Source organism: Agelaius phoeniceus, chromosome 1, assembly GCF_051311805.1.
Source record: "Agelaius phoeniceus isolate bAgePho1 chromosome 1, bAgePho1.hap1, whole genome shotgun sequence".
In the NCBI taxonomy this organism is placed as follows: Eukaryota; Metazoa; Chordata; class Aves; order Passeriformes; family Icteridae; genus Agelaius; species Agelaius phoeniceus.
In genome coordinates, this window is record NC_135265.1 from 50,630,086 (window position 1) to 50,656,867 (window position 26,782).

The 26,782-nt window shown below is 38.9% G+C and overlaps 1 protein-coding gene across 1 annotated transcript in view; it reads left to right on the forward strand.

Annotated features, from left to right (window-relative positions):
* SUSD5 (sushi domain containing 5) overlaps positions 1 to 25,651 on the forward strand; it is a 40,479-nt gene extending 14,828 nt beyond the window's left edge. Inside the window, exons 3-5 of the mRNA XM_054648102.2 lie at positions 5,603 to 5,721; positions 13,832 to 14,020; positions 22,252 to 25,651. Of these exons, the coding sequence (XP_054504077.2) occupies positions 5,603 to 5,721; positions 13,832 to 14,020; positions 22,252 to 23,534 (1,591 nt within the window). The 3' untranslated portion in view covers positions 23,535 to 25,651. The remainder of the gene's footprint in view (positions 1 to 5,602; positions 5,722 to 13,831; positions 14,021 to 22,251) is intronic.
* The last annotated feature ends 1,131 nt before the right edge of the window (positions 25,652 to 26,782 follow it).

Below are 26,782 nucleotides of genomic sequence, written 5' to 3' on the forward strand. Positions count from 1 at the left end.
TAATCAGTAACCTCTGTTATGAAAGCCATGGATTAAACTGGAGCCTGTAAAGTGAAATTGGGTAAAACCACCTTTCTAGTGATGCTTGACATGTCATTGAGCACCCAACTGGTCCAGGCCAGGAAGCAACATGCACTCCTTTCCATGCCCTCAGAATGCTCAAATTATACGTGCCTAGTGATATTAGAGTAAAATGGCCATATAAAATCTTTCATACTAGGCTACAGTATGAAAGCCTGCATGAATGGGCCATATTTATTTAATGAACAGAGGCCTTACTATTTCAGTAGTCATATGTACAATTTTAAGCACAAAAGGCTGCATTTTGGTGTATATTTTTAAGAATCTAAAGGATATTGGTTCTGCCTTGGTAAGACCTCCTTTTGACATTTCCAGTGGCAGTATTGCTGTTGGAATGTCTTCATGTCACACTTAGCAGCTGCTTTCTTTGGGACATATCCAGCCAAAATTAGCCTCTATAGTTCCCAGGCAATGGACTTTACAAAGCCCACCTGCGCTCCCCTTCATGACTTTTCAGGGAAATTTTCTTCCCTCTGGTAATCATGAACATGTCATTTATATTTTATTCCTCATCAGAGCCAACTTTGTAATATGCAGTTTCCCAAAATACAGAGGGGAAAGACTAAGAATAAAAACCCCCTAGTTTGGCTCCCAGACTACTGTTGGTTTTTTTCTCTTACCTAGTTACTGAAACACAAACAGTAAAGCTGACCTATTAAAAAAAAAAAAAAAAAGCACAACATGTTAGAGATTTATCTTGACTAAGAAAAGTGATGAAGTTTTTAACTTTCTAATTAGGGGAAGGTTTCTCATAGTGTGTTATCAACCAGACTTTCACAGTGCCTCAACAACCACGTTGTTCCTGATGTTCTTCTGAGCTGAATATATTGCAAGCTCATACTACTATGAATCAATGTCATAAGACCATTCTGACTCAGTTCAGTGAATTTCAGTTTAGTGAATTTATTGACTAAGACTACAAAACCTAAAATCAACTGGTGGATAAAGTAGCAACTACAAAAAATGTCCCACCTACTGTTTTCTGATGGATCACACTTTATCATATAAACTCAGCTGTCAAATCCATATGTTTTAACTTGGACTCACTGAAACATTTTCAAGTATTACAAAATTGCCTTGTAATTTTCTTAGAAAGCAAAATTATCAGTGGATACTACTATAAAAAAAGAGTTATCATTTATATAAAAATACTACGTCTTTATTTAAAATTCCTTTATTATACATACATACATACATACATAAAATTTATGACATTAACTATAATTACAACAGTTCAAGCCTATAATTATCATATATTTATTAATACGTATTATATTATGGCATGTTATGGCATATTGTAAAATAAGTACTGTTCACGCCAGCTTTTCTGCTATTTCCATCTTTGAGAGTGGAGCAAAATATACCAGTTACTCATTCATTACATAATACATTAGAAAAAAAATTAAGCAGCACAAGAGTAAGCAGAAGGCTTCTGGGAAGTCTGGTTCATACTTTACTGTGCTACGTATTAGAATTTCTCTCTGTGTGTGCACATGATATCTGCAATATCTGAGTCATGGCACAGGAAAACAATGATCAGATTGGCCAAGCTCTTTCCAAGGTGGGCACAGAAGAAGGACTGTTACTTGTTCTTAGTTGGATGAACCATATTGTACAGCAGGAGTTAAGCTGAGGTTCAACACAGTGCAGAATCCCTGGTCCCTTGTTTTCTCTTTTGGGAGAGAAGAGGCATTGTGAAGCAGTTTGTCCTTCTGAGCTGGGTAGCAGTAGACTAAGAAGATTCTCAGTAGTTTGTCAAGGAAACAATGGAGACACCTTTAGGCACCTTCCAATTTTTCATCAGAGAGCAGGGGCTGCTGTCAACACCACCAACCATGTCTTTATCTTACTGGATAATATGTGGTACATTCATGGTCTATGGTGATAGTGTTTCTGATTGGTTTTTATGCTGAACTTGTGAGTTCATGGCCATGTAAGAGTAATTTTCAGGGATGCACATATGTTCCAGGCAGATTTGGATCACAGACAATTGTTATGGGTGATATGCTGTCCGAACTCAGTATGTGTCTCCTGAGCACGCCTGCCTTCATCAGAAATCTCCACAGAAGGAAAATGAAATCAAATCTGTTTCTTAACTAAAAGGCACAAAATCAAGCATTACACTGCTCTGAGCATCAGACAACATTATATGCTGAGAAATGAGCTCAAGTTCAATTAATGCATGAAATTATCCATAAATAGAATTAAACTTGCATGACTGCATTCTTCTGAATGGCTGTGTAGGTGGATGTATCCCTTAAAAAGTACAAAGTTTGTGACATTCTCTCAGCCATGATGCACGCCCCAGGGTAATAATTCAAAACAGTCAAGAAACAAACCAGCAGCAACACCTCTCAGCAGGGTGCTGGAAAGAGTAGAACTGCTGTACAATATTTTTGTCTCTTATTTCAGAACAGCTGTGCTGCTGCTGAAGAAATTTCAAGATATGATGAATTCTGAATTGGTAGCCATTTTTCAGTCATGAAAATTGTAACAAATTTAAAAGCGTCACATTCCACCTTTTAGAACTGTGACAAAAGTGTACCTGTGTATTTCAGCTCTAATTATAGATTAAAAGCTAGCATTTTAGGATTTAAGATTTTAACCCTCAAGAGCTCAGAAAATAGACTGTTAGTGTGTATTTTTAGTCATACCTGAAATCCTACTGACTGCAAAGAGACTATTTCTATGCCATGGGCATTGCAGGTCTGATCGACTCGCTACTGAGAAATGCTGAGTGCTCTTGAAGCGGTAGACATCAGCAGCAATAACAGCTTACTGAAGGTGTTTAAAGCTTGCAGGACTGAGCTTGAAGTGGGAAACCACTGTCAGAGAAGAAGGAATGAAAGAGATTAAATGGATTTTTTCTTCCTTCAGTTTTTTAGAATCACAGAATCATTAAGGTATGAAAAGACATCTGAGATAATCAAGTCCAATCATTGGCCCAGAACTGTCTCTTGTGTACAAGGCAAGATTTCTTTCATTTCAGAAGAATTGCATTAGGATGTTTGCAGTTTAATCAGATAAATTTTGATATGACAAAAATCCAAATTAAAGTCCTAAGTAGCAGATACATGTAAATACACATAAAATATCTTAATTTAAAGCCTTTCTTTATGTATAATGTTGAAACTAAATGCAAGGTACACCTTTTTAAGTTTGGTCACACTGGATAGCACCTGAGAAAGGTTCTTAAAATGAATTAGCTATCTGCTAAAGTCTATCAACTACAAACCTGCAATTTATTGTACAATATTTGAAAACAAAAGGTGAGAAAACTAGCACTTTAAATATGCCATATTACTCATGAAGGTATCCTGTTTTGGCAATGACCTCATTGTACCAAGGATGTGTCACCCACAGATAACTTTGTAGCCTGATGAAGAACTGATAAAGAAATTACAGTGTTTTGGGCAGAAGCAAAATACATAAACATAGAAATTGGAATTAGAAATCAGAAAATTCAAGACGAGAATTTCAAAAATGTCTTCCAAGTCTCAGGAATTTTAGTCTTTGATAGAACATAGAAATGAGTCTGGACTGATTTTCAGAGACCAGAATTTTGTGTTGGTGACAGTCTTCAAAACAAATTTGTTTTCTTTTGTTGGTTTTTGGTTTTTTGGTTGTTTTTTTTGTTTTTTGGGTTTTTTTTGAGAGAAAGAGAAAGCTTGAAGCCTAAAGTACAAAATTACAGACAAAAAGCACTTTTTTTTTGCAGTCATATAATTATTTGTTTATTTAGTGTTGCAAGACATAACTGATCCAGATATCTAGGCAACTGAGTAATTATTGGAAAGATTAAGGTTGATGAGCTTATTTTTGAAGGGAAGCGTAAGTGTCTCATTCTCTTAGACCTTGTAAGACCCACTGGAACAATATGTGAATATTATATACATATAGAAAATTTTTAATTGATGTCCTGATCCTCCCACTCATCTGAACTTATTTTAGCAGGTCAAGTTGCTTTTGTCTAAGTGCTTAATTACTGACTTAGAGGTCTCAGACTTTAAATCCATTAAATTATGAGAGAACTGGATTTAAAATTTGTGGAGACAATATTGTCTTTCAAAAGGGACTTTTTTGAAAGGATTTTTTTCCCCCTCAAAAAATCAAGTGGAACTTTCTATACAAAGGAAACAAATTTGGTTTTAAATCAAGTAAAGGGGCTTTCAGCAGGGAATGACATCATGTTGTTTTCCAGAGGAGAAGTGTGGCAGGAACCATTCTGGTGCATATGCGTGACCAGCACCATACGGCTCCTTTCATGTTGCCTCTGTTTGTTTATATTAAAAGAACAGTACAGTTACATATTTAACTACTCAAAAGCTAACATGTGCCCAAAGGAAAATAGTCTGTACAACCATAATTCAGCCTATTTCTGTAAATCTCTATATAACATTGAAGTTCATGATCAAATACTGGGTTTCCACTGGATCTTTTTCACTCTCAATGAATGGGCATTTTTTTACTTTATTTTGGGGTCTTTTGTATTATTGGATTTTATTCCATCTTATTTTATTCCTCAAATTTAGTGGAGGACTGATGGCACATTAGTTCAACCATTGCAAAATACAAAATTATAAATTTCCTCCACTGGAAGGATTCGTTCTGTGGAAAGTGTTTTTATCTTCCTTTCACTAGAATAGCTGACTGTGCAACACGTCTACAAGCTTGCTGTCCACAAAAATATAAACCCATGCCATTAATATCTAGCTGCAAAAATTTGCTCTGAAATGACTTTCCCAGCCTTTGTAACCTTCAATCTAACAGTAAAACCAATGTTTTCTACAACAAATTCTCTTCCATTTGCTAGTTTTAAGCAGCCAGTACCAGCTGAGAGAAGAGGTAATTAGTAAACTCTTCATCATCAGCATCTACAGGCTTGTAAAACCCAATACAGATCTAATACCTTTCTTCAAGCCTATCAGGGGTAACAGGATGGATTAGGTACTGCTGAGTACCAAACCAGAAGAAATGGGGTTTACTCAAAAGCATGAAATTGCTATAAAAAAAAAACCAGCCGTTTTTCTTCCAAGAACCCAAGCTGAATTTTCTAAGTAAGTTTGCCTGTGTTAGCTTTTGAGCAGTTAAATATACAACCTTAATGGTTCTTTAATGTAAATGCTAATGATTTATAAAATTTCAGATCAAATCTTGAGTTTCCTATTCATTTCTATCCAGGTGCCATCGTTGGGAATATATATTGCTGAACTGTGAGAGCAAAATATTGACTTAATTACTCTGGGTATAAGTCTGATATTTAGAAGTATTACAGAACATAATAAGATAAACATCCTTTATTGCTCCCTATGCCTTGAACTCATCTACAGCAAACATTTTTCTAATTACTTCTATTTCTCCCTTGGCTTTTTTTCATAGATCTTCCCACACTACTACCAATGCTGCCAATGCTGAAACAGCTAAGGCTTGACTACTCTGATTAAAAAATCTCCAAATTTCACCTGCATGTACAACTCCAGAAGATTTCTGATTATTGTTTTCTTCTTCTTCTTTATTTTAGGACAATTATATGCAGAAAGACGGGCAGCAAACAGCAGAGCGTGAAAGCCATTGATGTTAAAATTGAAACCGATCCCTTTGTGAATGACCAATATGATGCTTTTTGTGTAAAGGATGAAGGTCAGCACTGATATACTTCTGAAATAACACAGAGTCATCACTGTCTTGCAACATTAAAAGTTTTGCCTTCAATTTTTCTGCTGCTGAGAGAGAAAGGGGGAATGTTAAGGGATAAATCTTTGTAGTAATCACCCACTATGAGAGGCAACTGCTGCAAAGACATTGATTGCAGCAAATAAATTGTGTTGTCTTTTGTCTTTCCTGCAGTTTAGTGAGTTCAAACAGCACTACTGATCTGGCAGAACCCATTCTGGTGCTCACAGAACATACTTTATGGAAAGGAATATATCTGGCAGCAATCTAATGGAGGTGGCTGAAGCATGTCCCTTACTCAGCACTGTAGCTGACTGTAACTCAGCAAGCTGGTTTCCAGCTGCAGCACACCACCCTGTTGTATATCAGTACACAACATTTGTATGCAAATAACTTCATTGCCTCCATTTTAGTTTAAATTTGGTTTGGTTTTGGTGTTTTTTAACAAGTGTAGATAAGGCTGCTAGGGACACTGATATATCCCAGATGATTCTGAAAACCAAATTATTTCCAATGTACGTTGGTGCTTAAATTTTTCAATATTTAAGTTCCAGAGCCCACAAACAAATATGAATTCTGGAGGCAAAAAGTAAATTGTTACTGATAGGCAGGATTGCATAAAGAAATTTGGGAACCCCTGAAACAGATTGTTGATGTCTGCAGTGAGTTTTTGCATCTGATTTCCAAGAAAAGCAAGGGTAAGCTGATGGCATTTACTGAGAAACAGTAAATTCACAGCACAGGGGGGTCATTCTGATAAACTGTCAGTGGCAGGAGTGGGGATGAAAATATGGTTGAAGTGAAATGTGGCAGAGGTGATGCATGACCAAATTGTTCTTTTTAGAAAGAATGATTTTACCAGAGTTTGACCATCCTCTCAAGTAACCCTTGTGATATCAACTCCAGGCTCCGTGCTGCTGTGAGCGATGCCAACTCTGTCACCCAGTTGCTAATGTGGTCACACAAGCACCTTTGTGCTGTCTCCATGCTGCTCCTCACACATAGGACCAGCTCCCTGTAAACATCTGCAAAACTCTCTCATTGTCTTCCTTCAAATCTCTTTTGTCATCATCCCCCCCCTTGAGAAAAACCTTGCAGTGGGTTGGGACAGCTGTGAGATGCTGAAATCATTGCTCTGGCCACTATTGTTCCATTGTGCCCTTGTCCTCCCTGGCTTGTCCCCACGTGCTCCACCTGGAAATGCTGGATCTTGGAAAAGGAGCTGTGTATACCTTTTGAGTTTGGCTACTGCTCATGGTAAAGGGGCAGGGAATTTTCTGATGACAGAAAGGGATGATCATCCCAATGCACTCAAGTAGCCCTTACACACAGAACCATTTCTGGATAACTGTAAGGTTCCCTCTTCCTTAAATATATAAAAAAAAATGGGATGTAGAGCTGATGTTTGAACAGGAAGACTTAAGTGAAGTTGTGTGGCAGAGCCTGGTTTGTAGCTGGTATAAAGAGAGCAAAATCTGGAAAGGAAATGGCCTTAACGTTACAATGGTGACACACAAGGCAGCACAGAGCTGTTGATTGATGAAAGAACATCCTCAGGGATGCCACTTCCAGTTTTAGCAAATATCCAGTAAGAAGCAGCAAGAGTAAACTCTGCACCACAACCTCACACAGAGCATATCTGTTCTGATCTTATGTACATGTGGCTAATAAATACACATCTAAGTTTGGATTAATAAGTTGTTTTCTTACTTGAAACCTCATGAATATTTTTTTTTAGTCTTAGAAAAGTGGACATCTCTTTTTATCTATACATTTGCAATTATAATATAGAAATACATTATAGTTAAGTGCAAAAGGCAAGTTGTTTTGCCCTGCTGAAAGTTATAAATCCCAGGTTTCTTACACTGAGATCTATATTAATTTCTTCAAGCCCTTTCATTTCTTTTACATCCACCCAACTAATAATGAGCAGACAGCAGCTTTCCTTCTTTGTCAGACTTGGCTGAGAAGAGCCAAAGGCTCAGACAGACTGGTAGGTTGAAAACAGAGAGGGAACAGTCACATCAACCTCTATTTCAGAAACTAAGCTGACATTAATAACACCCTGCAACTCTATCTTCAGTTCTTAGGACTGTGCAGAATGCATCTCAAAACACCATGAAAGTTCTAGTACAAACCAAATTGACTTCTTATCCCTTGATTTATGACTAATCTTTGCTAAATTAACCTTTCCCATGCACGTGAGTGGAGTCAAATTCCTTAAGCACACATCTCAGCATGCCACTACACCAGGGCAGCAGTCAGATGCTAGCAAGATCTCTGGATGTGCTCACAGCATCAGGCTTTTGCAAATAGAAGTCCTGAAGAGAGAGACATTTTTTTTGTTTGTTTCTGAAATGGATTTTGATCTGTACACACAGAAGAATCACAGCAATTGTTGAGACTAAGAGTTATCTTTTACGGGGAATTGAATCTAAGGGCTCTGTTTGACAAGGAAAGATGAAGCTGTAATGTTTTATGAATGCTCTGAGCATAACTGCAGTTTGCACAGTACAGAGAAATGTGTCTTCTCAGCTTCTCATAAACACATGTTTTATGCAGCCATTAGAGTCAGCAAGACAACTCCTTACCAGCTCAGGATCAGCTGAGAACGTTTCCCTTTTAGGCCCTGAGTGCCAAAAAATATCTAAAAATATATTAGATTTCAGCCAATTCTGAAAATGCAGTATCACACCTAAGTTAGATCTGGCACACAGAGTGTGTATCTCTATCAGAGTTCATAAGAAAATACCTTAAAGTATAAAGTGGGTAAAGCAAGAAAACCAGAAAACTGGAATTTTTCTTGCCTTATTTTTTTGTAATAATACATACCATTCAATTCCATATGAATATATACAATCCTTTTAGTTTTCTTTCTTATTTTTTTACTGCAGCAAAGGAGAGATCTCTTTGTTAATAACCCCCAGGTTTTACTGGTTCTCTCTTTCAGTGACCCACTGTTATTTACAGGCAACAAATAAGATCTGTTCCATAAGGCTTTGATTTGCTGCTACCACAGGAAAACTAAACAGGCAGCAACTTGTAGTAGAGTACAGCATAAATGCAAATCAAACTTTTTAAAATATGACTGCTGGCTCCAGATATCCATCAAAGCTTGATGGCTTATGTACAAATTTTAGTTAGTTTTCTTACCTTTTTCAGCAGTAAGAAAAAAAGAAATCAGTGTAATCTTTACAGCAAATTTATTAAGGGCACTTTACAAGAACAATCAAACTGTAGTTTGCTTTGTGTAATATTTGAACTATTTCTTTGTATTTGTCATGCTTTGTTGTAGATATAATTTTTTTTTTAGTGCTACAGCTTTATTTTTCATGGCTTTGCATATAGCTGACAGTTAAAACCACTTCTCTGGTGATGCCACTTAAACTAAAAGAGTCTCACAAGTCCTGTCTGATGTAAGAGGCATTGGCATCCTAGCACTGGTAGCTTACAAGCATCATTTACATTGGCTATAATTGAGTTTTTATTCGTCATACTCAGTACTTCTATCCAAACAGAAAAATTCTGTATACTTTAGGGTCTCTGCAATCAAGAAGCAAAATAAACACCCTCACTCATCTCATACACAGGTCTGACTGCTAGGAGTTCCATTTTCTAATTTCTTAATGACAAGATGACATCCTAAAAATTCCAGCGGCCTCTCTGGAAAAACTCCACTGAATTGAGTGGTTGTAATGGGAGATGTTTTATGTCAAAGGGGATGTCTCATGTCAGCTTTCAGAGTGTGGTGCACAGTTAAAGCAGCATTTCTAGATAATCAGATTTCAGTAAATTCCTGGTTCCGCCAGGTGGGGCGGAAGCTGAAGTCTGCATCTTCTTCATGTTAGTTTTTTTGTATTGACCTTTGGCTATCCTTTCTGTAGACAGCATTTTATCAAGACATCTCAAAAAAAAGCTTTACAGACTAGTGGGATGCTTATAGTTCAAATAAAGGAGATGCTTCTGGTGTAATCTGGACTGGGGAGGAGAAATTGCTGTGTTCTTAAAATGACACGCGCCAACTCTTTGCCAGAAATCACCTGTCTCAAAATCCTTTCCACATGTGTTCTGGGTTTAAAGTTACTATTCTGAGGAGATATTTTTCCTAAAAGCCAATCATTACTGAATGTGCTAACTCAATTAACAGGAGAGCTCTTTAGTCTCATGTATAAAATAGTTGCTGAGTCTCTAAGAGGTCTGTAACCACAGCTGTCACTAGCCCTAATATGTCTGTGCTCAACACCCATGTATATCTTTGCTGTGCCACTTATTCCCATGCATTTACCAGATGTTGACTCTGTTCTGATTTCTGCATGTGTATATTGAGATCTTTCTTGACTGTAGTGGTGACTTTCACTCCAGGACACAATCTGTGCCAAATTACTGCTGATGTGAGGATGTCCTGTGAACTTTAACTAATTTCCTTATATCTGTGCTGTGCTGTCTTGCTCTGAAGGTCAATCCACCCTCTCTTACTGGAGGTCAATTATCAACATATGGAGGCCTGTTATCTGTTTGACCTCAGTGTCAACATGTAGAAAATTCTGGAAGGCTCATGATGTCCAGAAACCAATTCCAAGTGTTCAGGTTTAAGATATGATCTTGGACATAAGCAAGCCAAGCATGGGACCTGCTTGATGTTCTGTTGGACGGCCCTTAAGTATCAAGCAGATCCAGCTTTTTTACTGGGAACCATGAGTTGGGCTAATTTTTCAGCCAGTAGCAAGAAAATATGCAGGTTTATGGGAGGATAGATGAGGGAAAAATCAGTGCTCCAGATGGATGGAGGAGCCCAGCCCTCATCTACCCAACAGCAGCACTGCAGGCAGCCCCTGTGGTCACCTTAACAAAGAGCACTACTGTTCCTCTGCATGACAAGCTGCTGCCAACACACCCTCTGTCACGCTCCGTGGCCCTGATCTGCCTCCTCTCTTCCAGCAAGAAAATGGCCTCAATGACAGCACTGAGCACACACTGTTGCTCCAAATAAGCCCATGCTCTTCCAGCCCCTGGTACAAAGGCTGCACACAAAAACATGAAGCCTGTCCCCAGAAGTGGCTCAGTGTGATGAGTTGCTGTGCCAGTGTCATTTCTGTACGTGTGCCAGAAAGAACAGGTTTGGCAAAAGGCTGAGCAGGAATTGTCATAGCAACTGAGATTGCAGCAGGACGAGGAGCCATAAGATGCTATAACCTGGAAAATTCCTGCACATTTTATGCAGGAGAGGACAGCAGCAAAATGGATGTAGGAACTTGAGTTTGTCTTTGCAGTGTATCAGCTTTCACTTATGCTTGTCCATGCTGTCACTCAGTATGTTCTGCAGCAAAGGCATGATCGTACAAAGTCTCATGGGAGAGAGTCAAGAGTTCCCCACACAGTGTCAGTCCATGAACATCTTTAAAATCTCTGCTTTTCTTTCTGTTCATGCATCAGCCAGAGCTCTCTTTCAGGGGTTCATAATTCTGTTACCGAGTCTGTTGTCAAATTTTACTGTAAGGATCCCTTCAGCTTTCTTCTTTCCCGTAAGGTTACAATGTTCTTTTTGAATATGTTTGCCATGGTTAACTAATGTGTTGCTTTTCTGCTTCCTCTGGCAACAGGATCAAGAAGCAAGGCTTTGTAGATAAGAATACTCTCTGATGTATAATTGTTCCATACAGCCTTGGGATCAATACTTCCCTCAGAACAGATACACAGCTCCCATTTGTGGGGATGGAAGTAGCTACATAAATAAAGCACATGAAATGCCAGGCTCTGTAGCCTTCCTATGAGGCAATAAAATAATTTTTTATACCTTTCATCCACATCAATCTCTGTTCATTCGGCCAGTTCACAGGAAAAGCATTAGCTGCTAACTGCTCCTCACTTCCTCGGATGTCAAACCTCCATAAGATTCTATATAAACTGAGCTTTGTGTAGCCTCAAAAGCTTGTTTTTTCTGTCAGTGTGTGTGTGCATAACTCCCACTAACTTCTTAAGGTGTTAGACAGTATATATATATATATATATATGTGCCTCTGTGTGTGTACAGTACAGAGAACAAGCTTCAAAGTTTGATTTTAGTAGCATGTCCTTTATATTAGTGGCAGATATTTTTCAGCATACCCAGTTGAGAAGTGGTTAGTCAGGTCTCTCAGACAATTTCCAAAAGCCTGATCCAAAGGAATTTTCACAGAGTGTAGATGTTTATCATAGGATTTTCATTTCACTACAAGGTAAATGACTGGCAAAATAAATACATGATATTTCTAAATAAGCATGTATTTACCTATGCCTGAGTCAGAAGTGGGTAGAAGATGGGGAAAGCTGCAGCCTGAGACTCACAAGTATTTTGCAGAATGTCCCTGGGCAAAAGCAGGAAAGCCTGAATTTTTGCAGAGGGGAGATTGAGAAAGCTTTTCTGTCAAGCCTATTGCCCATTGAAAAACCCTGGACATTAACTGGTGTCAATGAAACACTTGTCTTGCTTGCAAGATCTTGTGGTGATGATGCCCTAAAAGTAGACTCTAGCAAAATAGCAAGGGTGCTCTTTGAAGATGTTTCTTCTTCTCCATGTTTAGGAACATAGTCTTGGAGTCTTTTCAGCTTCCAAACAAAAGTCTTTTCAAGGAACATCATCTTTGCTTTACCAGTTAAAACAATCAAGTTTTTGTACCAAAGCAAACTATTTCAACAGGAGAGATCAATACTAAAACACAGACCTAGCCCCATGTTTCTCTTATCCAATATAATTACCAAAACTCATAGCCTTTTAATTTTGGTTGTTCTGTATCTGGACAAAAGAAGATTTTGGATCTTCAGTTACTTTGGCAAGAGAAACAGCTGGCTTTTTCTAACACAGTCAATAAGGGTTCTAGAGCCACTGGGAAGAATTCCCAGATTTGAGAAAGAATATAGAAGTGATAATTTGTACCAACACTGCAGTCTTTGTCCTTGGGTTTCTTGGTAAAATCCACGTTTTTATATTATATTTTTTTTTGTTTGTTTTGTTTTTCTGTAACCAAGAGGCACCTATTCTAAAAAGGACTGTAAAAAACATGGAGGAAAAAGGGACATGGCAAACCCCGTGTGAAGAGCTCTTGTCAGAGAGGAAGGTCTTTGAGGAAAGAGAATCCACAATGTTCACATGTTCTCTAGAAAATCTTGATCTACCTTGTTAGCAATGGCCAAGATCATTCAAACCTGAAAAAGAGAGTTAAAATTCAGTTTACACTAGTGGTGGCAGCTGTCAGCTGTCAGCCTTCCTCCTCTCCACACTTCTTTAATGCAACAAAAACCAGTTTTGATCTTGCTCATAGTAATTTTTCTTCCTGGCTTCTAATGTTGTCAGCAAAAACACTATCAAACATCTTTTTGAGTTTTATACCCTGCAATAAATTTAGCTTTTCACATTCTCATAGACAGCAGAGCTATGTTACCCCTGGGTATTCTTAAGCTGATGAGCCCAAGTTGCTATTTATTTTAGGGTGTCTCTACTCTGAAAAGGGAGATTTGAATATGTGGGAAGACCCCTAATTTGAGAAAGATTAGAAGATTAGAGATAGTCTGAAAACTGCCTGGTGTTCACCTGGACCTCTTCTTTCTGTGAGTGTGGACTGGGCCATTGCTCAGCCTCTGCTGGTTTCCTACCGTGTGGAAGAGATCAAAGTGCTGGTCTTAAACAATTCCACAAGCATTTCTGTGGTTAAGAAAAATGACTGTGTCCAAATTGTTGCATTCCAGTCCCAACCTGCCCAAGCTCTTGTTAGCTCTTGTAGAATCAGGCAGGGAAGACAGCTGTGATCTGGCATCCTGCCTTGTTTGAAACAAGGCCCTTCTAAATGCATGACCATCAGATGGTAGTGACACGGGAGTAGACCATCATGGTAATGGCATCACAATTATAGCCCAATTTATACCTTCCAGCTGTAATGGGCAATTACAGCTGGAAATAATTGTGAAAGGACATAAGGGCATGAAACAGATGAGATGTACAACTTCTGTGGACGTGTATACGTTCATCCTCAGGAAAACTCTTAGCATGGCACTAAAGGACTGTTATGAAATCTTTACAATGTCATCTCTTTTTTCCTTCCAGACAAGCCCTGTGGGGACCCACCATCCTTCCCCCACACCATTCTGCACGGCCACACTGGCTTTGACATGGGGGATGAGCTGCTGTACGTCTGTGCCCAGGGCTATGCCATGGGCAACAAGGAGTCGGCGTTCACGCTGCTCTGCGACAGCTGCGGGGAGTGGTACGGACAGGTCCAGGCCTGCGTCAAAGGTCAGCTCAGCCAAAAAACTGCATGATGGTTTCTTTAAACTGCCCCAATAAACAGGCAAACACTTTTTATCTTGCACCATGCCTCCAGGATTTTTGTCTGCAAACGCAAGGGTAGTTGCTCAGATAGTTACTCCATTAGAAAGAGTGAAAGCGGATTTTCTTACCAAATGACTTGACTTGGGAAAAGATTTTTCAAAAAAAAACCCCAAACCACAAAACCCCCAAGCAAATTGTAAAATGGCATTTCCTTAATTTAAACTCTCAATAAAAACCACCTTTATGTGTTAGTTAAATTCTACAGCAGTCTTTTAACTTTCCCCTTGTTTAAACATAGGCTAAACAGTACCATGAGTTCAGATGTGCATGCAATCTGAATTCTGCTTTCTCATGTTACCCTGCTCAATGCATAAACCCACCATTTTTCCCAGTATTTAAGAATGGTCATCACAAAATTTTAGTATTTTTTTTGAGAAGGCTATCACATCTTTAAAGTAAGTTTTCTGGCAAAACAGATAAATTTTAAGGAAAGGAATGAGCAGCTGTTGCGTAGCTGAGCTATCTATATGGGCTGGCGTTAGTATACCCATTTCAGAACCTATATATTCCTTAATGTCTGGAGGCTTGCAAGGAGTTATTTTTACTCATGAATATACCATCAGGCAGTGGATAATCATGAGAAAAGGTCAAGCTTGTTCTTCGTAGAAATAGGTCATGTCTGTGCACTAGGGAACAAGATTCTCAAACCCATCCAACCGGTATAGATACGCAAAAAAACAAAGAATGAAAGCCCCAGCATTTTTCTCAACTTTTTCAGCTTCTAAAACTGTTTTACAAACAGCAGTTCAGATGATTATGCAAAACAATGTAGGACATAGAGGAAGAACATGGAGGGAAAAAGGAAAAAAAATAAGTATCTGCATCTGATCATAGAACAGTTTGGGCTGGAAAGAACCTTCAAAGTCATCAGATCCAACCCCCCTACAATAAGCAGGAACATCTTCAACTTACCCAGTGGGTCTGAATCTCCTATAATCTGCACCAAATTGATAATTCTTTTTCCTTTACTGAGGTTAGTGGAAATGCTATCTTCATCACACACAGACATAAGGCTGTATTACAGCAAAATAAGGAAGGGAAAAATCAGGCCATTTAAGTTGTCTGTGTTTCACTGTTTTCTCTGGATATATAATCTATTTCCTCTGTTTTTCCAGAGCCTTTCACACAGCTGCAGGGGAGAGGAAAATATTTAAAAAAAAAATAGGAAAACATGGCTGTCAAATCACAAACATCAACACTGAAACTTAGGAGCAGATGTGATATTCTAGATGATGATTTTTAAAATTATTTAAATGTAGACTTCATGCTGGGGGGCTTCCTCTGATTAATGTTTTTCAAATACTTTAAGGACATGGGACAGAAAATACAATAATTGTTCAAGTAATAGTTATGTATTTAATCCTCCTGATCATAATTCTTTAAGAAAGAAGACTTCACAGGATGATTAAAATGTGTGATACGAGGTTTCATTATTTTTTAAAAGGTAAGAATCCAGTGAAAAAGAACAACAACAAAAAAAGAGAACTTAATTAAAAGGAACCTGATTTAGAGTTGACTGATATTTTGGGGTCATAAGAGAGAGGAGAACAATTATTAAGTACTCCAGAAGTCAGCACACAGACTGATTTTTAAGTGCTTTGAGGCAAGAGAGCACCTTCCCTAGCATGAGGGTTAATGATGGGACTTAATGGAGAATTTATATTCCTGTTGGCAGACTGGACCACTTCTGTCCTGACTGGCTGACATCAATGGAAAGATGTTCATGCAGCCACTCCAGTGAACATTTTAGTGCTATGTTTAGAGCCTGGTAAGATGATACAGTGCCCTTGCTCTGCATCTGTGCTGGGTGAGCAACTGGGAAGTGTAAAATGGTCCCGATGCTCTTACTCCGACAAAAGGGGGCCACAGGGAAAAAGCTCTGGTCAGAGCATTGAGAGATATAAGGCCAGTTAATACATCTTGCAGTGTCTCTGAGACTAGGGACAAGTCACTGTACTGCTCTTTGCTGCTTACTCCACCTCATCTGTGAAAGAGTGATGACATTTATCCAATTTCATAAAGCTTGCTGGGATTTGTGGATGTTACACCTTGAGTAACATTGTTCTACTTGGTAACTGCCCCATTATAATACCCAGCTGTCCAGGCAGAATATCAGAATAAACAGCAATAATTGCATACTTTTCTTTTTTGTGGAAAAGCATCAGACTGGCTTTACATTCCCAGTTGCTCACACAGAGCAAATATGGAGTCACAGAACTATCATCATAGCAGTGTCTAAATATAGCAGTTAAATGTTCTTTGAAGTCTCTTTGTGATCTTTCCTCTCTGTTTTGATCCTGTAAGAAGAGATACAGTCCATGCTGGCACCTGGGATATAAGTGCACGTGGGATATAAGTGTACAGCCACACAGTCAGCAGATTTGCAAATTAAAATTTAAAAAATACGCAGATAATCAAATAGGCACATAATGCAAAATACATGGCAAAACCTGGCTTTGGGCATAACTGAACAAAATAATTTTAGACTTATATTAAGTGGATTTCAGATGCAGTAAAGTATGATGGAAATTAGGAAAGCAGTACATTACAAATGACTGTAATGTACATTGTGCATAGCAGGTAATAGACAGTAATTATAAATTAATATGCTTTTTTAAGAAAAACGTGACTGTTTCCTGTAATTCCTTTTGATGAAAAGGCACTGTGTTCTAGCTGAAAGCTCAGGGATATTTAGCCCAACAAAACAACCTTAAGGAGAGAACAGGGAAATACATGGATTTTGCCTTTTTTTTTTTTTTTAAATTTCTGTGGAGAGAATGCATTTTCTTCACAAAATATATCCTGATGAACATTGTAGTAAGATCTGAAAGCAGATGCATATGTGCCATGCTGTGGCTGTCCTGTAAGCACAGAGACCAAACTGACAATTGCTGAATGACATTTGGGTTTTTTTTTTTCCCAAAATAAACCATGAGCTCAATATCAGAAGCATTAATACCAACACTTGAGTGGCAAGGGTCAGGGCTGGACTGCATTAGGCTGCATTCTCTAGGGTTTGCTCCCTCAAAGCGAGGGCAGATGAGATGGCTGGGAAATCATGCTCCATCTCTGCCCTGAAACTGTCTCAGAAGAATGTCATGTATCTATCCTTCTCCCTGGATTATTTGGGTTTTTCCAGCTATATGCTGTGGCAGGAGAGTCCATATCTTCTACACATCTAAGGAATCTCTCCAATGACATCACTTGGATACACAGCTAGTGTGTTCCAAGGTAGTCCAACTTTTCCAGGCTGAGGACCATCCTTCAGATTCAGTGTAAGGAGGACTTGGCTGACTCTGACTTAATCTGCAGCTACCAGAATTGTTGCCTTGCTCAACAATTCTCATTACTTCAAACATTACTTCCAGAGTTTTCAAAAATTATATTGGCTCACATTCATGTGGTCTGTAAGCACAACTAGCTAGCACCATTTATTTATGGTTTTTTTATTTTTAATGTGGGGAATCAAACAAAATGTCTCTAGCTTTTGATCCTATTTGAGAATGCTTTTTTTTTTTTTGTTCATTCTGTGAGTGCAGAGGAAGAGTTGTGACAGAGAAATATAATCAGCAACAAATATGTCTGTGGCCTGTCAAAACAATTGTTATGACAAACTTTGGTTCCCTTTTCAGGCCTGTCATTGAGGGGTTGTATTAGATTAATGCAAAGTATTGATCTGGCATGAATGGATTGTGCCAAATGGAATAAGTTGAAAAAAAAATTGATGGGTTATTTGTTTATATTAGCAAGCTTTCTGCTGGAATAAAAGTTATCCTCTTTCTTATAGCTATTGCAAAAGACAAAAGGCACAATCTCTGTCTAGCATACTGTGGTTGACTACAGAGAAATTTGTGTGCCTGATCCAAAATAAATGGATAATTCTTTGAGATGCTGTAGCTCACGAATATGACTTAGACAAATCAGTCTACATGCTCCTTTCCTTCCCATCCTTAAAGACAGATGCTGTCTTGTTAATGTTTGCTGTAGCTACTCTGAGATTCTTAGACTAAAGATGTTTTATTCAGTACAAATATTTATAATGATGGTCTATATAGAATCAGGTTTCAATTTCCTGTACTCCAAAAATACACCCATAAAATATGCAGTACATTTTATGGTTGCCCAAAATAGTAACACTCAAAATAGAGCTTGGATACCAATATACTATCTAGAAGAAAAATTAAACTGATCCTAGAGTGTGGAAGACCAGGCTCTTTGTTTTTGCCTGTCTCTGTGTTTGGTTACTGTTTTCACATTAGGATCAAAAACTGAAGGAGTTGAGAGCTCTACAGAACTGGATGCTTCCCAAGAAGGATTAATTAATAATTAAAAGGATTTCACCTTTTAACTGAGCTTCACATCTTTGGTGGTATGTCATTTCAGCATCTCTTGCTGTAAAGTATTCAGACTCAGTAATCCCTCAGAGAGTGAATTAAAACTCACTGATCCTTGAGTCTGCCAGAAGATGATACGGTCAAGGTGCAACAATGACCAAATATAAAAAGATTTTTATCTTGGATAAATTAATTTCAAGGCTGACTCTTCATAAAACCAGACCCGCCTAGGTAGAAAAAAAGATGCAATCACTTTAAAATCAATTGTTAGCAGTTTAAAAATATATATATATAAATAACAGTTACAATTTCTTGGATAAGAGGTGGAGCTGAATCTAGTTTGGTTGTTGCTCTTCAGTACCAACACTAAAATTTAGAGAACTGGAAAGTTCAGGAAAGTGCTGAGGAGGTGAGCAAAAAGAAGTGCAGAAGTCGTGCAATCTATTCCCAGAAAATCAAGCTCATGGTGGACTTAAAAGATTGTCATGGTAACACAGAGTCACTAAACACTGAGCCCAAGTCCCATTTGAAGGTCTGAGGCCCAGAAAGAAAGAATAGAGTATTATTACTGTGTAAGTCAATCCAGGATCATATAAATCAAACTCCAGAGTAAGGGCGTCCGTGTTTCCTTTGATGGTTAGAGAGCTCAATAGTTGCTTTCATTTTGGCATCCCATAAGCTAACATTAGTTATGTTGATAGTCTCTGCTATAAACTCTACAAATAGGGGAGATTGAATATGAAAATATGTTAGAGCAGCTTTACAACTTGGGCCACAATCTGATTGTGAGAGGGAACAAGACTCCCTTATGTGGTGACGAGCAGTGCATAATGAGCTCCAATCTCAGGATCTCTTTAGACTACAATGGGCTTTTTCTTCCCCCAGCTCTGCATTAAGAAAACACCAATTCATTTCTCTACAGGCAGGATCATGCCCAAAGGCAGCATGTTTGATGGAGACTCGACTGATGGCTCAACAAACCTTTAATATGTTCTGATAGACTGAGGATTTGCACTTTCTTAGAAGCACATGCTTTTTCCTGATGTGCCTCCATAGGACCTTCTCCTAGAGGGCTGAAACCACAAGGCAGGAGAAACACTGAAGGAAAAGAGCTTCAAAATCTCTAAAAAGCCTGTTACAACAGTTGTTAGGCATTCATCAATGATCCACTCACACATAAGGTACTGGTCAATGAGATGAATACTAGATGCCCATTCACACTGCTAACTAAAAAATAGGTCTGGAGGAAACAACACAAACATGTGGATGTAATTTTTGTTTGCAGATGTGTGTGCCTGCTCACCACAACATAAAAATTACTGTTTGAACCTCAGCTGGATTACTGTAGTGTGGAAAGTGAATGAGTGGCAAAAATAGAGGTTACAAGAGACACAGAGGTGAAGACAGACTGTTGTGATGATTCAATTACAAAAATAAAACAATGACCATGATGGCTGGTAAATGGTGACTTCTCACATTGTGATGCTCCAGTTCATGTACATGCCACAGACACCTATAGGCTCTCCTCAAACACACTGAACTTTAGTGAAGGAGGTATGCCAAATATCAGCTTCTAGCAGGAGTCTGGATTATTAGAGGATGTAATAGTTTGAGGCACCATTTTCATGAAAGAGAGTGCCAGCCAGGCAGAAAAACTCTAAAGTGAAAGCAAGAGAAGGGACAAAGTGAGGCTAATGTTTGACAGTCGGTAGAAGGGCTGCATTGTGATGGATAGGGCCATGCAGAGCTTCATGAATATGCTGCTAAAGTGCCCTGGTGTTCAGAGTTATCCTCCATACATTTGTGAGTCTGAAATACTATTGGAAAAGATTTAGGATCAATTAGAAAAGTGAGAGCCCTACCAGGAAGATTTCCACTCTAAGAGTTTTATTCCCCTGACTGTTAAATCATCCTTGAATGAGACAGAAGTTTTTTCCTGCTTTGGAGAGGATGGGGAGGATCTAGAGGATTACCCAGGCAGATGAGAACTCTGGGACCAGGAGGGAGAGAGGTCTGTTGTTGGCACTTCCTGTGAGATGAGAGGACCTGCTAAGAACATCCAGCTCTCCAGCATGATAGCTTTCACAGAGGCATTAACTCTCTGCAGGCTATTTGGGACACACATTTGGGTTTCCTTAGCATAACTGCTTTGGTTTCTGGTAGACCCAGATGCTATTCCAAGGAAAATACCTTTTGCTAATGCTCATTCTGTTTTGGCACCTGGCTTAAGCTGCTCTGGCAAAAAGTGAGCTGGTGTGAGCTGTATCACTGCTAAGTGGTTTTGGTCAGACTGGTTTGACAATATTTCTAATCTTTCTGAAGAGTAGACCAAATATGGCTCTGCCAGAAGTCTGGGAAGCAGTCTCCAAGGAGAATGTGACTCAGGCGGAAATTGAGGTGGGCCCCAGATGAAAATGTAATTCAAAATCGGTTGACTGTAAAAAGGCAAAAAAAGATAAGGATTTACAAATGCAGTGATGTGTAAAACAGGTTCTCCTATTAATTCCTTGTTTGCCATGTCATGCCAGGTCTATTTCTTCACTGTCTTCATAAAAGACTAAACACCCTCTTAAAAAGAAAAATTCTCACCATTATTCAGTTTATTTTCCATATCCCAAGGCACTATTTTTTATGACTTCTAATGCCAGCATAAATCTCAGAAATTACATCAACTTTCTATGGAGTAAAACTTGTGTGAACTTAAAATCAACTACCCTGTCTAGTTTGGAAAATTTTTCATTGAGCTAAGGCTTTAGAATAGTGGAAGGAGTATTAGTGCAATGGACTATTCCATTAAAATTCAAACAGTTAGCTTTGTGCTTTGAGTCAAGTCTATTTTGCTATCAGTGGTAGGTCTGTTGAGTATTTCTAAATCAAACTCAAGCATTGTAATGAATCTACCCCACTGCTGCACTCAGTTTTTTTACCAATTTTGTTCTGTGTTCATTTTTTTCTCTTTTCTCAGTGGCAACATTTAATTCCTTAAAATTGGAAGCCTAAGAGTTGATTACTAAGAGTAGGATTATCATGTTAACTAGGTGTTAGGGTTTAAGTGTTTGAGACAGGGATTTCTAGCTTTGCAGGGTGCATCTTGCTTTCCTCAGATGAAAACAAGCAGAACTCAATGTCAGCCTTGGTGGTGGAGTCTGCCTCAGTCAGCTCTGAAGAGCTCTTATGGACAAAGAAATACTGTTCTGGCCCCAGGCATTGTACCACTGTAACACCAAAGTGCTTGAAGAAAAGCAGGATACTGATAAGAATGTGCCTTGATATCTTGAGCATAAGGTACTGAACATAATTCTTTAAAATCATCTAGTTCAAAAGGGATGAAGTTGCTGTAAAACTTCTAGTTTTGTCTGGGGCGTTTTTTTTTTATTACCAGTTAATAATTGGTATGTCTTTCTCTCCACACACATTTCTTGCTTGAATAAGATGAAATTTTTTTCCTCAAATCTTGCCAAGAGTCACACTAGGGAAAGAAAAGGTTTGAGAAAACAATAAGCAGAGGAAGTCCTCTAACTGGAGATGGTGAGTTATTTATATTAATTTTTAAATCTGGAAAGGTAAGACATTAGCAGTTAGCATTGACACCTCTTGTGATTTTTTTAAACAAAACCCATGAAATTGAGTATCAGATCAAGGACCATGCCCTTTTCAAATAAACAATTACACAGAATGAAAAATACTGCCTAGAAGACACTTCACATTGCACCTCTCTTCTTGGATTCTTGTAATAAATGAGCTCAGTGCTTTGACAGAGAATGAAATGTTGGCTTATGAGGGTTTTTTAAATTTTTCTAGATGAAACCGAGGCACACATTGACTATGAAGATAACTTTCCCGATGACAGATCAATACCTGTTGCTGAGAATGACCATGGCAATGGCAAAGAGGAAATTGAGCAGGAGCAAATACAGCTTTCCTTCAGTAAAACTTCAGAGGAAGGAAGAACTGGGAGTACCAGTGGGGTTACTCAGCACACAGACATTTCTGAAAAGGGAAGCAGGGCACCAACTGAGTCCCCTGTGTCACTCCTCAGCCAAAAAAATTTGTTTTGGTTTCCATCAGAAACTTTCAGTGAGCCCGTACCAGAGAAAGAGACAGACGATTCCACTAAAGCCCAGTTTTCTGAAGGTGATAACCACATTGGTGTGAAGACAGTCTATGATGAACCTGGTGCCAAAATGTTTTATGACAGTGAGGATTTCCCCATTGGACCCATTCTCACAACGAACGATACAAAGACAGCGATGGGTGCGGTTGCCATCACTGACGAGTCGTGGTTAGATGGATACCCAGTAACACAAGAGGTGGTGGAGGATGATGAAGAGGGTGATAAAGTCGATGGTTCGATGGGAACAGAGGATGACATCATCCTCACCACTGACCAGCCAAATCACGTGGAAGTAAGAAAGTCAGGAAATGGCAGCCCAGCTCCAGAGGAAGGTCTAACACAGATTGTGGCAGCAACAACAGCGGCAGGTGATGAAGGGGCTGAAGAGACAGCGGTGCCACCTACATCAGTGAGTGGTCTGGAGAGCTTCAGTGTCAGTGGGGGTTATGATGATGCTGCTGTGTGGGAACATCCTGCTACATCTCTGGAACCTGTGACTCAGGAGCCCACTACAACGATGCTGTTTGACATCAGCAGCTTAAAAACATCCATGTCAGAGACCTCTGTGACCCTCAGCCCCTCCGATCACACTCCATACGCAGAACCAAGAGACACAACCACCTACCCAGAACAAGTAGCAACCACTGCACCAGCTCCAGACATCATTACTGACACAGCATCCCAGGAATTAGCTGAGCAAGAAAATCTCACCCAGGGCCTTGGAGAAAAGCCTGGCCCCACTTCTGAGCCATGTGAGGGAGAGGATTGTCCCAAGTCCAGTAAAGGTGCTATCATAGCAGTAATAGTGATTCTTCTCTGCTTGTTACTGGTTGCAGCTGTTCTGGCAGTGTGGTTTTTCAAAAAAAGGCAGCAGAAAAATTCTGTTTATAAACTAAATGGAAGGTGTCAGCCCAGACATCACTGTTACCACCACTACCACCACCAGCACATCGAAATGCAGAAAGTCTAACCAGGGGCCTTTAGGCAGAGATCAGAAGAAAAAACATACTGATGCTAGAAGAATCACTTGACTCATGGATGCTAAAATCCAGCAGTGCAGAAAGCAGAAGAAAAACAAGAATGCTAGAAGAACATAGAAGACAGAAAAGATTTCATCCTTTTGAAATTGCAGTCTAGCATATTCGACTTTTCAGAGCTAAAGAATCTGTACATTTTTATCACAAGGGTCTTTTGGAGACACCAGCAGGACACAGTGTGCTCAGTAGTACACCTTCAATTTGTTCCGCTTTTACATTTTGCTCCTATTAATAATAAATTAATTGATTAATTTCTGTGTTACCTGGGTATAATGTAATGGTAGGGCTGGTCAGGCCTCTGGTCTGTTCTCAGTGGAAGAGGAAAAGAAGGAGGGAAGAATGGAAAAAGGATTTTTTGGAGCAACCACACACTTGGTGTTTGTTCCTTTTTTAGAACCTGCCCAAGCTGGTCAGGATAAACCACCATAACAAATTATTACCTGATGTGTCTTAAAAAGAAAAACTATTTGCTACCAGACCTTAATGGATAGTATTGCAATGATTACTAAGGTCATTTTCTTCAATGTTGTGAATTTAACAAGCCACAAATGTTGGATCGTTATGCTACTTTTCTGGAAGGTGTTCTTTTAGCCTTAGTGAAGACATGCCATTCTTATAACTAATCTTCCTGTAGAAATGACGATGTTTCCCTGGAATTCAGAGAGTACTGTAAGTGCCATTCTTCCTTGAGCATGAGCAGGAGAGGAGTCAGAGCACCTTGGAATGCAGGTGTTATGATGAGTAGCCTCTCATCACAGAGCCAAACACTGATAAAGCACTTTCCAGGGGAATCCTGTATAAAATCAGCTGCTTTCTGAACACAATGTTGACTGACCAAGATACTGAACTTTAATTCACAGCCAGTAGTACCTCTGGCAACTGAAGCCATGTGTAATACTTGGGGAAGGACTGATTTTTCACCATTCTGCTCTTGCATTGGCTGGAGGAGTGGACATTGGCTCTGGGAAATGAGCAGCCAGCCCCTTTGCATACTGCTTATTGTGGTTTGAAAGATAAAGCAGACCTGGGAAAGAAATAAATTGCATGTGGTTGATAAAATGCATTCAGCTTTTAGACTGGATGTTGGTAGAAAAGCACTGAGGCTTTTCCAACAGCACGTTCCAGTTCCAACAGTTCTGAAAATAAACTGGAAGAGGGGAACATGTTTTCTAGAATCCCTTAACATAGTTTGTGTGAGTTTAGTATGAGGTCTTCCTTACATTTCTGAATGAACAAGAGGAAGTCTGGCAACTGTGAATAATCTGCAGGTCAGAAATAAATTCATCTGCCATTCAGCCTTAGTCAAAGAGTAAGAAAAAGTGCCTGGGTGGAGTTCATTCCCTGCTCTGGCTTGAGTCACAGTGGTAATCGCCTCTAACTCCATGGAAGGTAGGCTTTATGAAAAGGAGTGCAGAATTACATGCAGCCATCAATCTCAGGGCTGGTAAGCAAAACAAAGCATTTTTGGACAATGGCTAGGGGTTATCTTGGAGAGTTTGACCTCAGAGGGGTAAGAGTTGAATCTTGTTGCCTGGCCAGAGCCACAGTAAATAAAAATGACAGAAACTGTACAGATTTGTAAATATGTCTCTGACATATGCATGACTTTATGCTTTTAATGCATTCTACACTACAAAATGACTCAAAATTTCTGTTGTAAACTATTTTTTTAAAGCAGTCATAAAAGAAAAACTCAACAATGGATTTCACACCAAGCAACTTTATGGAGACTGTTAACTCAACTAAAACATATAATCTGTAATCCTATGGAAATTTGCTGAAAAATAAACACAGGAACATCCATTAAATATATTGCTTAACTGAAAGGTACAAGTAGGTGTTACAGTTCCTTGTAGCATCATTCTAAATGAAAAGTCAATTCTGTTTGTCCCAGGAACTGAATGTGTAAAAATGAGACTCAAAATATCATTACAAACACAAATTGTACAAGGATCTTATTGGAGACTTAGAAACACTTGTTATTCATGAACCAGAAGAAAGTGTACATTAACATAATGCTTTGGAGGTATTTAAATAAAACTCAAGTTACAAAAACACCAGGAAAGGAAGTGTGTGCATGTGTTTTTGTGCAAATCATCCAGTTTGCCCACAAGTTTATGGAGAAAAGAGTCCTGTTACTTTCACAATTCTTGTAGAAGACACCTTGATATTAAAAATATTAGCTAAAAAGTGTTTAGCTTAGACTGCCAGCCCAGTTCTGCTTTAGAACATCTACCCTCCTTTGCAGCATCATCTGTTGGTATTCACAGTATTCACTTTACCATGGAGTTTGGGAAAATTAATAAACAGATGGGGATAAACAGCTCTTCAATTATACATTTGACTTAGACTTCCTTCTGTGTGTGAAACTTGGCTAATCACAGATAATGGGAATGGCAAACAATATACACGTTGTACAATGAATACAAAATCTTAACGTGATAAGGTCAAAATAGAGTAGGAGATTAATTAATTAGAAATCAAAACTGAAACTGCCAGCTGCATGTTGAAATTAGGAGAGGAAAAAAATGGGTGGAATACCAGAAGTGCTTTTTTGATAGTGACATCCAACCATTGATCTGTTACTCTGTGATAAAAGTTACATATCATTCTCTTCTAGGGAAACCATATGTTACAGCAGGCTGCTCAGAATTTTCCCACTGGGGTCAAGACTGGGATACCATCTCCCTTTCCTCTCCTTTCCCTTGTTAACCTATTAACTTGGCCCCTATTTCATACAGACCCTGTGCTATGGTGTCTGGACAGAGACTGTACAAATTCACTTCAGCAGGCTGAAAAGTGACACTGTGGGCTGTGACAGCACAGCTACTGGCAGTGTTTGGAGGTTCAAACCCACACAACCAAAAGGAGGCGGTCCCCCTTTGTACAGAAACACTGGGTTTCATGCATTTTAGGTGTTTGCTAAGTTCTTGAGGGGCTGAAATCCCCTCAATTTCTGTGCTTGTCCTAGCAATATATGGTTATTGTGCTGTACTGCCTTATTGCTCACTGTACCTCCAAAGCTATTATGCTGGAGATTTGTTGCCATGGGCATTGGACCCAGCATAGATTGATTATTTTTTTCAATTATTTACCTTTTTTTAATACTCAATAACTTATAATACAAAGATAAAACAAAATACATATCTGTGAAAGATCACAATATGTAACTTTAAATGAC